The sequence below is a fragment of the Centroberyx gerrardi genome, chromosome 4 (genome assembly GCF_048128805.1).
Source record: "Centroberyx gerrardi isolate f3 chromosome 4, fCenGer3.hap1.cur.20231027, whole genome shotgun sequence".
Classification (NCBI taxonomy): domain Eukaryota; kingdom Metazoa; phylum Chordata; class Actinopteri; order Beryciformes; family Berycidae; genus Centroberyx; species Centroberyx gerrardi.
Window position 1 is genome coordinate 27,205,078 of NC_136000.1, and position 14,854 is coordinate 27,219,931.

A 14,854-nucleotide genomic window follows, 5' to 3' on the forward strand; every position below is an offset into this window, starting at 1 on the left:
CATGTGTTGTGTTTGATTATTCAAGCAGAAATTCACACTAGAGGCAAACCCATGACCAAATATAGAGTTTCTCCAAAAGCTAGAGCCAAGGTCTTTTTTTATAAATTTGAAATTGTTTACTGATATATTTTTCTTTTCACTCAGAAGTCAGCAGAATCCATTGCCATTTTTATAATTTGTTTTAAAGCCCACTTTCATTCTATGGCATTTCAGTGTGACTAATGTATTTTATTTATATGCTTTTTGAAATGTCTTGCAATTTTTAGGACTGTTTAGATTGTTAACTGTTATGTTACATTTTTTCTTTTACCCTTGTGAAGCGCTTTGTAGCAAACCGATTTTAGGTGCTAAATAAATAAAGTTGACTTTGCTGACTGACCAACTAACCGACTGTTGCAAAACTGAAAGGACACTTATCTGTTTATGGACACATTTTCTGTTTTGTTGTGTTATGCAACAGTGGTAGCACTACTATGAAATAAAGTTAATTTAGGAAAAAAAGGTCACCCAAATACGCCTTGAGTCACAAACTTCCTGTCTCATTAAATGTCAGTGAGAGAAAGCGTGATGACCCTTCCCCATGAACACACTGACATGCTCACTGACTTCCCAAATTAGAGTGGAATGGGCATCGTGAACAAAATTTTGCAGTTCTGCTAAAATATACTCTATTGCCAATGCGTAATTGTTGGAATTTATGTGTTGATTTATACTAATATAAATCAAACAACAAGTACTGAGCACACAAGCTCTTTTTCACCACAGCGCTAATTCATATTCATTTATTTATAATGGTAACTACCTCATACAACCACAATCTGTTGGCCACTAAGTAGCCCTAATGGAGCAGTTGAGGGTTAAGTGCGTTGTTTAAAGGATAAGGCTGGTGTTTTTTAATGCATTGCTTACCGTCAACAAATCCGGTTGACGGTAAGCAATGCATTAAAAAACACCAGCCTTATCCTTTAAGGGCATTTTGATGATAGTCTTAAAGGGAGAGGAGAGTAATTGCATCATTCACATCCACATTCCCAGCCTTTCTGGGGATGTAAACTGCAACTATCCAGTCACAGTCACTGCTTCTCTAACCTTTAGGCTACTGTCTCACCACCAAAATACATACACACCCCTAGCAAATCATAACATTTTATGAATATTGTCCAATGAAACAAATTGCAGCCAGTGCTCCAAAGTAGGCAGCAGAAATGGATCTAACTGAGCCAAATGCTGTCAGTGCATCATAGCACTGCAGATGTTAGGAACAGCTCAAGACACCCTTACTTACCCAGGAGGTGTTGTAGCTTTGAAATAAGCTCTTCTTATTCTCGTATTCTCGCAACATGTGCTGCTGTTTCCCACTGCCAGAGGCAAGACAAGTGTTCGTCCCACCTTCCAAACTGTGATGTCAGCCTGCTGGACAGGTCTGATGAGAGCTGAAAAACACTGTCCCCTAAGGGGCGCCCAGGGATCCCCACCAAACTGACTAGAAATGTTACATTTTCTGAAGAAAATGTGTGTGCTTGCTTCAACTTGAAAAGTAAAAAGTTGAATTATTAGAAAGACTTAATGTTTTAAAGGTAACCCCTAAGTTCAACAGCTGATAGTTGATCCTGAGTAGAATGTTCAGAACTCTTAAGTGTTATCAAAATAATTTGGAAAATTGTGAAACAGCACTGATGTCTAGGTTGAAAAGTTAACCTGGATAGAATGTTGAGAACTGTTAAAATTCTGTAAATGCCATCAGCAAGATGTAAATCACGTCTTACATGCCAATGTGACGCATTGTGAACATTCTGAACAGGTGGTTGCTACGTAAATAACAGTGGTTGCTAGGGTGTTACTAGGTGGTTGCTAGGTGACTCTGTGGTTGCTAGGGTGTTATAAGGTGGTTGCTAGGTGATTCATAGGGGTTGCTAGGACGTTACTAGGTGTTTGATAGGTAATTGCTAGTGGTTGCTAGGCTATTGACAGTGGTTGCTGGGTGTTACTAGGTGGTTGCTAAGGTGCTACTAGGTGATGAACAGTGGTTGCTAGGTGATTATTAGTGATTGCTAGGGTGGCACTAGGAGGTTGCTAGGTAAGTACTAGTAGTAGTAGCAATATTAGTAGTAGTATAAGTAGTAGTGGTGCAAGTATTAGTGGATGTAGTAGTATTAGTAATGTTAGTAAAGGGCTAGCAGCAGAAGTATTATTATTAGTGTGTCCAGTGTCTGTGTAAACAACATCAGAGAGACCTATGTTTGTGTGTGTGTGTGTGTGTGTGTGTGTGTGTGTGTGTGTGTGTGTGTGTGTGTGAGCATCACACCTGGGCCAGTGTTCCATGGAAGTTGACATCACTTGCTCTGAACATTCCACCCATTAGTGTGTATTGCAAAATAATTTGAAATAAAAGTATCTTAAAAAGTATAAACAGTATTGACACAATCAATAATACAAGCATACATCAGCATCACTAGCTGAACATTAGAAAAGTTGGCATTGATAGACACCAAAAAAGTGTCCGTAAGAAGAAGTGAAGAATGAAGAAATAGCTGAAGCAAGCAGCACACTAATAACAGTTGAATTTCATGTAATTGTATCATATAATTCGCTGGATGTTGGCACAATGACAGAATGTATAAGGACGACTGTTTTGGTTATAGGTTCCACTCTCCTCTCTGTGGTTATCATCCCATCCAGAGTACAGACCGTTATATAATTCTGTGCCAGTCATATCTAACAACATAAATCTAAAGAAATGGAGTTCCTTGGGACAAAATACTTATCAAAGAAGGGTCATGTGGTCTAAAGCAGGATCTATTCGGGTCCCTGGTCCCTGGTACGAAAAGGTCCGGACCCCCTGCCGCATCTCCTCAACACTAGACGGCGCTGTTTCCCCGCCGCTAAATCGCATATCGCATTCCACAACTTGACCCCGGCGACGGCTTTCACATCCGGGTGGCTCGCTGCTCTTCAATCGCAATCCGCTTCCCTGCGGTCTCGACCGGGGAGGTCTCTGCAGAAGAAAGCCCCGAATCCCGGACCTCCGTCGGCTTCTTACCGGGGATCTGAGGCGCTGCTTGCCCGTACAGCCGCACATGCCGCGGGCTCCGCCGGTGGTGCACGGCGCCGAGCGCTCACCGTCGGTGCGACATCTCCGCGCTGAGGTAGCATCGCGGGCTAACGTTAGCTAACAACATCGATCTCTCCTACTCCACCCCCTCTCTCTCCGGCCGACCACCGCTACCGACCTGTCACATCAGCAACTGATTGATACCACCGGACCACCGAGTGGGATTTTCCCTCGTCCATCGGCTCGACGAGGTCCCGGCTAGCGCAGGAAGCCCACCCCGTTGCTCCTTCACGTTTCGGATTTAGGGCCCGTTAGGAGAGTGGCTTCGGAGTTTTAACCCGTGACATTTCTATTACTAACCCCCCTCCGTGGCCTTTTATGGCTCCGTTTTGATGAAATCCGTTAATTTAAGCTAACCAACGGACGTTTCTTCTCGTCTACCTCAGCACCCCAATGCCTCCCCCTCCCCGTCTGTAACAGCTGCACTATCCTCCCTCTCTGAACCACCGACAGCCCCTTCGAGCCTCACCGGCTCTGCTGCTTCTGACAATCCGACCAGCGAGCGCTGCTCGGCGGGCACTGACAGCGGCGCTCCCCGGCAGGCCGGCAGGCATCTCTGGGTCTCTCCCTCCCTCCCTCCCTCCCTCCCTCTCTCTCTGTCTGACTCCATCGCCTGAGGGAAGCTAGCTGGCTGGCCTGTTCGACCTGACATACACACAGACGATCTCGTTATCGGTCTGCCCTTCTACCCCCTCCCCCCCCCCCCCCCCCCCGGCCCCCCAGTTTGCCCGTGATCTCCACCCAGATCTCGGTGACCGCCACTCGCCCGCACGCAGCGCCCGAGCCACGGGTCTCGCCATGCCGGGTCCAGCGGCCGGTAGCAAGTCCCGTGTGTACGCAGACGTCAACACGCTGAAGAGCCGGGAGTACTGGGACTACGAGGCTCACGTACCCAGCTGGAGGTGAGGACACACCGAAACAGAAGGGGGAATCTAATGCATGAAAGACCTCCGCTGACCTACTGTGATTGGGCTTAAGCAGTAGTGGACTTTCTATTGTAGTCTGCTTTAACTGCATGCATGTGATGCCCAGCCACAGCAGATAATGGGTCCTATTCTCTTCTCATCTCTATGTGCATGTGAGCGTGTGTTTGTGTAGGAGAGAGAGAGAGAGAGAGAGAGAGAGAGAGAGAGAGAGAGAGAGAGAGAGAGGGTAGCAGATGAGAAACTATTATTGTGCATCTAGGTGTGAGGGGATGATCACCATATGGTGGTCTAGTCTCCCATCTCTCTCTCTCTCTCTCTCTCTCTCTCTCTCTCTCTCCACCCCTCTATCCGGCTGATCTACACTCATTCTGACACTTTTGCTTCCTTCCTACCGCCTAACCCCATCTCCTCCCCCATGTCCATCCTCTGTTTCTTTATAGACCTATATAACAATTATCATTTCTCAGTGGACATGGTGCAGGGCCTTACATTCCTATGCTACTGCATCGCATGAGATGTACATGATATTGCATTGATTTGAATTCCCTATAGAGTTTTTTTCTGCCTCTCTCACACACACTGCCTGTCTCCTCTTCTGTCCCCACAGCAACCAGGAGGACTACCAGCTGGTCCGTAAGCTGGGCAGAGGGAAGTACAGCGAAGTGTTCGAGGCCATCAACATCACCAACAATGAGAAGGTGGTGGTCAAGATCCTCAAGGTGAGCAGCTCAAACCTCGGGCAGGTTGGATCCCCACAGCGCCCACTGTAGAATTGTCCTTGAGTAAAACGCTGAATGTCCTACTAGCCCCTGACCGGCCCTCTGCTCTGACCCCTCTGGTGAAATTTGTGTACATGAATGTGTGTCAGAGGGATTGAACAAATTCCTAATTGCACTGTTTGTAATATGACAAATGACTCCTCCAGTGTATTTTGAATGGTTTTCATGGGCGCTGGGCCTGTATGGGACTATATTGGAATTCTAGAGAGGGAATAAAAAAGTTGGAGCTCTTTTTCTTCCAGTGACTCCCACACTATCTAGTCCAAAACCTTTTGAATGAGGGTGTTTATTCACAACGATATGATACTGCATCGATCCCCGTAGGATCAATGCGGATCGATCGATAAATTAAACACCATTAGCGCGGTCTCTGTTGCCTGCGGCCAGCGCCTGTGGTGGAAATGGCTCTCTAATCGCAGATGCAGCTCCACATGACTGTCATCCTACTGAATGAGCATCTGTCCCAAGTGTTAAAACGGGGATTACAACCACTCAAAAAAAAATAAATAAATAGGTGCATTGCCAATCACATCTTCGTGATGCGGCTGAGGGAGTTGGAAACCTCTCGTACTAGTTAGCAAGGCACAGAGTCAAAGCCACTCTCTTTCTACATATCTGTCAGTCATTTAATTTTAAACATCTCCCCCCCTCCCCCCCCTAGCTGTCTCGGAGATAACTAAGATTGACAGGCCGATGCTGAAGAATGCAGGAGCAGCAGCGCTCGCAGATTCAGCCGAGTCAGCAGGTTCACGATGGGGACGGAGTCAGAAATAGTACGCAGGCAAACTTTGTCTGCTTTCACTTCTTGGTGCGATTATTATCGGGCGGTTTCTCCCCTGGCACCTCTTAATGTAATCTTTATGGATGCCTTGCTTTCCCCTGTTCGATCAGCCGGTCAAGAAGAAGAAGATCAAGCGAGAGATCAAGATCCTGGAGAACCTGCGAGGAGGGACCAACATCATCCGGCTGGTGGACACAGTCAAAGACCCTGTGGTAGGCTCTCCTGTCTCCTTACTCTCTCTGGTGGCCCTGGATATTTTTTTATGGCATTTCTGGTCTATTTAGAGAAAATATGGATGAGAGATACAGGAGGGTAAGGGATTGAAATGCACCAAACGGTAAAAGCGGGATTTGGACTCCTGATGTTGAAAATACACGCAATTTATGAAACCAGGAACCCCCTCATAGAGATTTCTTTAAATTCTGAATGCAGTGCAATGCTTTTGTGAGTTTGGTCTATTGGTCAACTTACCTGTTAAGTGATGACAACACCTTCGCTTCCTATGGAAATAGGGAAAGTAGTCCCTGCTAGTTCAAAATTGCGCCTTATTTTTATATCATATTTTGTGTCAATTTTACCAGTCTCCTACACAAAACTGCCAGACTTGGCTGCGTATTTTTAAAAATTGCATATCAATTACATATCATTTAGCTTTAGAGCTGCTACAAGTTCTCATTTTCTCACTTTTGAGATAATGCTAGTCGCCTACTATCACTCAACATAGTGTAGCTAAAGTGTTAGCATGGAGCACCAGAGCCAATCATCTACCAGGAACACATGGATGATTTTGGTGTCTGTGTTCGTGTCACTTTATCGCTCAGTGTTTGCATGAATTACTGTTTTATGGGCATTAGAATAAGCCCAGTTTTGCATGAAATACCGATTTCGCTGCACATTTTTGTTTATAAGCTTGTTTATCAACCAGTCAGATTGTGAAACACAGGAGTAGTTTATATTTCTTTCCAGCAAAAAGACAAATCATCATCCAAACTACAAGTCAACTAGACAACCTGTGATTGAATAATGAATTATTTAGAGGCGTTCCCATTCGCTACACACTCAATCTGAAACACTGGCTCTCCTTGCAGCATGTCATCGAATGGCTACGTTACATCCATGCCACGTATGGGTGATGCAGCACAAGTAAGCTCCTGCCCATAGTGCTATGATGATTTAAAAAAACAAAATCACGGGTGTTGAGACCGGCGATGGGTCTTGCAAATGACCCAAAGACAGGGACTGACTGTGATTATATTGACTGACTGGATCATTATTATCGGCCTGACAAGCTTTCTTTGTGCGGTGATTGCTTTCACGTTGCCGTCGTTGGGGGGGTGTAGCCTATCTCTGCTGGCATGTGGGGAGAAAAAAAACATTGTAATTCCAATTTTGCTGTTCCTCATTTTGTGATTTGGATTGAAAGATTCCAGCGTCCAGGAATTTCTGGAATATCATGGAAATTAAGAGAGGTGTATTCCAGGCAGGGAAAGTCAGGGAATTTGATGAGTTGTCCGGGGGAAGTCGGGGAGTTTTATAAATTGGTCACTCTACAGGAATATACCAGAATGGTTTTTTTTTTTTATGAATAGTTTTGCACAGCTATTGCGTTAGATGGTGTTTTTCAGCTGTTTCTCTCCGCAGCAGCCCAAAATCAGACTGTTTACGCCTTTAGAACTTTTCTGAGCTGAAAAAACAACATCAACAAACCAGAAAGGAATACGTTTTCTAGGTCATGGAGGCTCTCCAAGTTAGTTAAGGAAAGTCAGGGGAAAGTCAGGGAAAAGTCGTGGTGTTTTTACATCAGAGCCTCGGTAGAAACCCTGCAGGATTTCTGATGCATTTTCTGTAAACTACCTTTAGCATGCAGAGGCTGTCCAATCTGCGATGAACGAGGTGATCTGATTTGATTGAATCGGAGATGAACCGACCCCAGCTCTGATTTCAATGGTGTATGATTTTGCATTGATTTCAATGAAATCTCAATTCTCTGACCCCCCCCCTGTCCTCCCTCCTTTCTGCCTCTCTGCGGTGGCTGTGCAGTCCAGAACTCCAGCGCTGGTCTTTGAATGCATCAATAACACAGACTTCAAGGTACAATCATCACCTCTCCTCCTGCATGCTTTTGGGGGCTTCTGGGCTTGGGGCTCGGCGGCCATCTTGAATATCCTTTTGCTACATGTTGCAAGGGGCAGCGGCTTTCTTTCTTGCTTTCTTCTTTCAGATGATTTTGGGCATATTGTGCGGGTTCAGCAACAGTGTGTGTGTGTGTGTGTGTGTGTGAATGTGTGTTTCGTGCTCAAATCCTTATGCAGATTTATTTTTCCCCTGCAGGAGTTGTACCAGAAGTTGACAGATTTTGATATCCGTTTCTACATGTATGAACTACTGAAGGTGAGACTGGTTTACATTACATGGAGTGGAACGTTAACATTTTGTCAGTTTTAAAAATTTGACTGAAACACACACATCAAATGTCCCCTACTTGTGTGTATGACTGTAAGAATGTTTGATTAAGAGCTTCTAAAAATTGTGTATGCACATATTTGTTTCGCTGTCTCTGACATTGTGTGTGTGTGTGTGTGTGTGTGTGTGTGTGTGCATCCCAGGCTCTGGACTACTGTCACAGTATGGGAATCATGCACCGTGACGTCAAACCCCACAATGTGATGATCGACCACCAGATGAGAAAGGTAGGTGGCGCTCTTTATCTTTTTTTTGTTTGTTTTGTTTCCACACACACCCACACACACACACTGTGAATACCGTCTTTCTCCCATATCGCTCCCCACTATTTCAACCTCTTTTTTTCCCTCTCTGGCTTTTAAGCTCTCCATCCCACTCTCCATGTCTTTATTTATGCTGTTCCCTTTTGAAAAGGCGCTAGTTAGGAGATCATAGTTAGTTGGTAATGCACTGGCAGAGGCTTTGGAGGTCCTGTAATGTCTGTGGATATAGTGGGAGTAAGATCCTTAAAATACTGTAATAGTCCATGACATTTTCATATAAATAAATGTCCGTTCTGCTACTTTCTATCACTGATTACTATAACACAACAGTGATTCAACCTATATCCAGTTAATGAAAGCTTTTAACTTTAGCAGTATTAATGCCATATTATCCACTGCGTTACACTGTATTAAACTGAAAAACAGACTTCCAACCTTGGCCAGCAGGGGGCAGCAGGCTAACATGGGAGGGAATTATACCTATAGTATGTGCACCACACCTTTACGGTCTATCACAGACACACACACACACACACACACACACACACACACAATGAGCTATAACAGCATGTGTTGCTACACCAAAGGCCACATTGGGAAACAATTGATGACTTTTTCAAATTGTTTTTATTTTTTACATCCAGTTTGAAAACTGTCAAACTTATCTGAATTAAGGGTAAATGATGTGTTTCCACAGCTACGTCTTATAGACTGGGGTTTGGCAGAGTTCTACCACCCTGCCCAGGAGTACAACGTCAGAGTGGCCTCACGATACTTCAAAGGCCCTGAACTCCTGGTGGACTACCAGGTAACACACACACACACACACACACACACACACACACACACACACACACACACACCTCTAACCAGTTCACCAATTAACACCTTTTTCTGTTGTCCCAGAACCAGGCTTTATATACACACTTGAAAAAAGAAGAAATGCACTTACTCTCTCTTTCTCTCTCTCTCTCTCTCTCTCTCTCTCTCTCTCTCTCTCTCTCTCTCTCTCTCTCTCTCTCTCTCTCTCTCTCATACATACAGACACAAAGAATATATGTATACATTTCTGCTTTTTCAAAAATTGGCCGTCACACACATTAATGCCGAACATGAACTTGTTGTAAATGTTGTCACACTGGGGACACATGGATGATTTTGGTGTCTGTGTTCTCATCACTTAACAGATTTGCAGTGCTGTTTCATGATGTGTGTGTGTGTGTGTGTGTGTGTGTGTGTGTTTTGCAGATGTATGATTACAGTCTAGACATGTGGAGCTTGGGCTGTATGTTGGCCAGTATGATCTTTCAGAAAGAGCCCTTCTTCCATGGACAGGACAACTATGACCAGGTACCAACACAGCTGCTACTCCTACACACTAGAGATAGTCTATAGATATTTATATTGAAGGAGCCAATTGATTGATTCCAAGTGGTTATTGATTACTGATTTCTCTTAGTGCAGACATGCACACAGACACGTACTGAAGACCACAAAGGAAATTGACTCATTTGACATTTGAGTCTTATTTGACAATTATTTAAAGTGCATTACCATACACAAATGAGACCACCACCGAGAGGATTGGCAGCTTCTACCAGCCTCTATTTGGCAGGAAATCTACTGGATTGCAAGTAGCAACATCCTCTTTGCAGCAAGAAGGAATGGTGTTTATGGGAAATGCGGTCTTAATTTTGAGAAACACTAACAATACAACTGCAGTCAAATAGAGGCTACCAATTGTCTCCACCATGGTCTCATTTGCTTACGGTCATTTGACCAAGGTCATTAATCACAATTAGTTTGACAATGGTATATTGATTTTTAAAAATGCTACACAGAGCACTTTTAACATTTATTTTTACACATCAACACATCTGCCACAGAGTTTGACCCTGGTCTGTTGTGCTTCCTAGCTGGTGCGGATCGCCAAGGTCCTGGGAACAGACGAGCTGTTCGGCTACCTGCGTAAATACCACATCGAACTGGACCCACGCTTCAAAGACCTGCTGGGACAGTAAGTAGACGCTGACATGGAAAGCACTCAGAGTGGGTTTCTTCTGCGATTTCCACCACATTCTAGTCTCAAATCAGTATACAGGCTATAAATATCTTGAGGGCAGCAGGGTGGCGTAGCGGGTGGCAAGATCGTTACGACGACAACCGTCTTCCCTGCTGAAGTGTCCTTGAGCAAGACACTGAATCCCTACCAGCTCCTGTAGCTGACCTCTGACCTGCCTGTGGTGGAGGAAAGAGAAAGTATTAGTTTCTCTGCAGGAGATCAGTAGCTTGCAGCCACAGTAGCCCATTGATTTAAATGAGGAATGTTGTGGATGCTAACAAGCCAGTTAAGGAAAGCGGAGGACAAATGAAGAAACGTTTCCCCCCGGTGCGATGTGTCTGGTGAAGAAAAATAACCGACTCATTTTCTAAATGTCAACGGATCCCTTTACGCAGGTTGACTATATTAGGTGCCGCCACGTTCCCGAGTCGCAGTTTCATCAATAATAATCTCGGAAGTGGCCTAGAAAGTGATTTGCTAAAAATGTGGGAACCCAGACATGGTTTTGCCCCACAATCATTAATCAGTGGTGGACCCTGCTGCCAGACTATTAATCATGGACATTCATCATCTGGACAATAAACAAACTCAGAGGAACAGGTCCAGGAGCAAATTGAACCCTGGTTTCTGTTGTAGTACTCAGTAAATCTTGATTGTGATTGATAACATAAGGACTAATAATATGGGATGCAAATAATATGGTATGCAAAATTATCTTTAATCCAGTAAATTAAGACTTCCATACAAAACAGAATAATTATTGCTTTAATATAAAACTGAAAAGAATTATTGGATGATAATGATAGTTCATTTAAAGTGACGCTGCTTTGAGCAGCAGTTAAAAGCTCGATGTTCTTCTTCATCCCTGCAGTGGAGCTAGTAAGATAACACTACAGCGCCCCTCTGGATTGCTATCGCCAGTGCATGTTATTAAAATAAATGCAACACTGATGGAGTTTCACCTGTGCGCAATGCAGCCATTGTAATGAATATACTATATATATATACATATTTCTTGGTTCACATGTATACAGTAAATGTAAGTAAGTAACCAAACTGAATGGGCATCATGAACAAAATCTGCAGTTCTGATTGTTGGAATTTCTCTGTTGATATATAGTAATAAGAATAAAACAAAAATCTGGACTGTACAGTGTTTCACACTGTGGAGTGGGGACAAGGGAAAAGTGAATTTCCTTACAGGGATCAATAAAGTATCACATCATTATTATTATTAGTAGTAGTAGCAGTAGTGTTGTCAGAAGTGGTGCAGGCTGCCTGTCAGACTGTGCTGTGTCCCTGCAGGCAGAGCAGGAAGCGCTGGGAGCAGTTTGTGCAGACGGAGAACCAGCACCTGGTGAGTCCTGAAGCGCTGGACCTGCTGGACAAGCTGCTGCGCTACGACCACCAACAGAGACTGACGGCCACAGAGGCCATGGAGCACCCCTACTTCTGTAAGAGTTACACACAGATAATATCATGCACACACACACACACACACACACACACACACAGATGCCGTGAGTGTGTGTAGGTGAAGGTTTTGTAATATTTTTCAGTGCCAGACTTCTCTTCAGGGTATCCACAGGTCCAAATTCTGACAAGTTCTTCAAATCGGTTATATACATTTAAAAAATCTTAAATAAAAAAAAATATATATAACAATAAATATCCTAAATATGGTTATCAGCAGGCTTATTTGTTTCAACATGCAATGACAGGCTTCTTTGTCTACTCTTACCTTAATACAGAACAGGGTTACAAGTACAATATGCATCATAGCTGCTACTAAACACACTGGTGATGCTTTGGACTTAATGTCCCTCAAAAATGAATTTCCTGGCGTGCTTTTTCTAGTTTCAGAACATTCATTATTCAATCGGAAATAGGCTAGTTTTGCCAGCTTTGTCTCTTTTTCAGTCATTCACTTTCATTCTTATTCTCCTCTCCTCTCCTCTCCTCTCCTCTGCCCTCCTCTCCTCTGCCCTCCTCTCCTCTCCTCTTCTCCTCCTCTCCTCTGCCCTCCTCTCCTCTACTCTCCTCTTCTTCTCCTCTCCGCTCCTCTGCCCTCCTCTCCTCTCCTCTCCTCTGCCCTCCTCTCCTCTACTCTCCTCTTCTTCTCCTCTCTGCTCCTCTGCCCTCCTCTCCTCTCCTCTCCTCTGCCCTCCTCTCCTTTACTCTCCTCTTCTTCTCCTCGCCGCTCCTCTGCCCTCCTCTCCTCTCCTCTCCTCTGCCCTCCTCTCCTCTCCTCTGCCCTCCTCTCCTCTGCTCTCCTCTTCTCCTCCTCTCCTCTCCTCTCCTCTGCCCTCCTCTCCTCTCCTCTCCTCTTCTTCTCCTCTCCTCTCCTCTCCTCCTGCAGACCCAGTAGTGAAGGAGCAGTCTCTGTCCAACTCTGACAACAACATGGTTTCCAGTGGCAACACTACAGCCCGATGAAACACAGGTAACTTTCTGGATAAGCAACACCGATTTTAAAGGCGGCCCATGTAGGAAATTCTCTCTTACTGTCAGGGAAGAATGTGCTACGATCAGTCTGTGTGTTTGTTCATTTGTTTGTCTATCACGCACAATACCCAGACTCAATTTTAACAAATCTTGGGTGAATTATTTATTTCACCACTGCGCCCTAGCCTCTTCAGAATTACATTGACTGGCCCATGGGGAACACTACAATAGACCAGAGTAGTGTTCTCATCACACCAATAAAAATGGCATGTTTTATGGACTTAATATTTTGTTAACTTTTGTAACTATGGTGCGGATGTTGCCTTATCGTATTTAAAAACAAACAAGAAAAATAATGCTGAAATGCTTAGCTATGTTATGGCTACCTTTCTTTTTTTCCATTGAGGCTTCAAAACTGATCAAAATCCACCTTAAAATATAACATCTGTATTGGAGGAAAACTCTAAAGGAAAATAATGAGTGTTAGCTTCAGACATAGTTATAGCTAATGCTTTTATTGATCTATTGCAAGTCTAAACAATGTAGTTGTTACTGATTGGCTCAGAGGGCAACTGCATCATTCCTGGGGACGACTGTTGACTGTTGCCTTGTTTCACAAAGCAGTAGATCAATGAGAAAATCTGACATCTGGCCTCTGAAAATGGATTCTGAACTGGAAAGAAATGCCATGGTTTTTCTAATTATGTCTCTCTCTCTCTCTCTCTCTCTCTCTCTCTCTCTCTCTCTCTCTCCCTCCCTCCCTCCCCTACAGAAGAGGAAGAAGAAGGATGTTTGTTACCTCAACTTTGTACCCGGTTGTGACAGTAACTTTGACAAGTGTACAGTGACAATGGATCAAAGTAACGCTGACCAGTTACACACTCACAGATATGTGCTTATGGACACACCGAGACACACCTATATATATATATATATATATACACACACGCACACACACACACATATACACACACACAGCTATACACACACCAATGCAAACACACCCCTTATACACACACACACACACACATGCAGACACCTATACATACACCCTCCTCCTCTGTATCAGTCTGTGATTGGCTTGTCCTGGTTCCCTGTCAAGCAGCCTGACCAATGAGCTTGAAGCTGTCTCTCTCTCTCTCTCTCTCTCTCTCTCTCTCTCTCTCTCTCTCCCTCCCCCTCTCCTCTTCCCCCCTCTCCCTCTCCCCCTCCCCCTCTTCTCTGTCCCAACTCAGTCTCATGTAGGTCAACAAGGAAAAACTACTTTTAAAGACAATTCATTCCCCTTCTATCTATCTCTCTCTCTCATCCCTCCATACTTCCTTTATATCCATCCCTCTTCGTTTGAATCAGCATGGAGAATGAACAGGAGTGTGAGCCTGTAAATCCCCCCCCTCCCCCCCAAAATCCATCCATCCATCCCTCCGTTCGTCTGTCTGTCCCCGTCCCGACCTGAGCCCCCCACCCCCCTTCCCTCCCTCCCCCAACAGACAGACAGACGTCTTAACACTACTCCAGTTCTGAAAGTGGCATGGTGGACTCTCTCTCTAGATAGAATGACGATGATAATGATGATGATAATAATAATAATATTAATGAAAAATAAATGATTTTTATTTAGATGAACTCCTGCCTGTTGTCGTGAGTGAAATGTGTTGCTGGCTAACGTCGGCCGCGTGCGTGTGTGTTGCATTCAAATTCGGGAAAACCTCTGAAACAGGCATTTAGACCATCATGGGACACTAAAACTCTCCACTGAAAGCATACTAATTAAATTCCATTAGGGCTATTTAAGGCAGGGTGACCCACCACACCTATAAAATTTCAGGGAATCTCTGGGATTCATTATTGTCTTCAAATGAAGGACAAATTTGCAGCAAATATTGAAAAATCACTTAATAAAACATCATTGTAGGTTTGTAGGTTGTAGGTTCGTACAGGGACGAACCTACATCATATCTGAGGTAGACAACATTGACTGGCCCATATATTTAATAAAAGGCCTATATAATATCAACAAACC

The 14,854-nt window shown here is 44.1% G+C and overlaps 1 protein-coding gene across 2 annotated transcripts; it reads left to right on the forward strand.

Moving 5' to 3' along the window:
* The first annotated feature begins 2,978 nt into the window (after window positions 1–2,978).
* csnk2a2b (casein kinase 2, alpha prime polypeptide b) lies at window positions 2,979–14,457 on the forward strand. Of its 2 annotated transcripts, XM_071913980.2 has the most exons (12): window positions 2,979–4,014; window positions 4,646–4,757; window positions 5,709–5,810; window positions 7,639–7,689; window positions 7,930–7,989; window positions 8,205–8,288; window positions 9,022–9,132; window positions 9,573–9,674; window positions 10,241–10,341; window positions 11,692–11,840; window positions 12,746–12,829; window positions 13,604–14,457. In XM_071913980.2, the coding sequence occupies exons 1-11, from the start codon at window positions 3,911–3,913 to the stop codon at window positions 12,820–12,822; spliced, it is 1,053 nt and encodes a 350-aa protein (XP_071770081.1). In that variant the 5' UTR covers window positions 2,979–3,910; the 3' UTR covers window positions 12,823–12,829; window positions 13,604–14,457. The 2 variants fall into 2 exon arrangements, with proteins under 2 accessions (XP_071770081.1, XP_071770088.1); XM_071913987.2 differs by lacking the exon at window positions 7,639–7,689.
* Window positions 14,458–14,854: the final 397 nt, after the last annotated feature.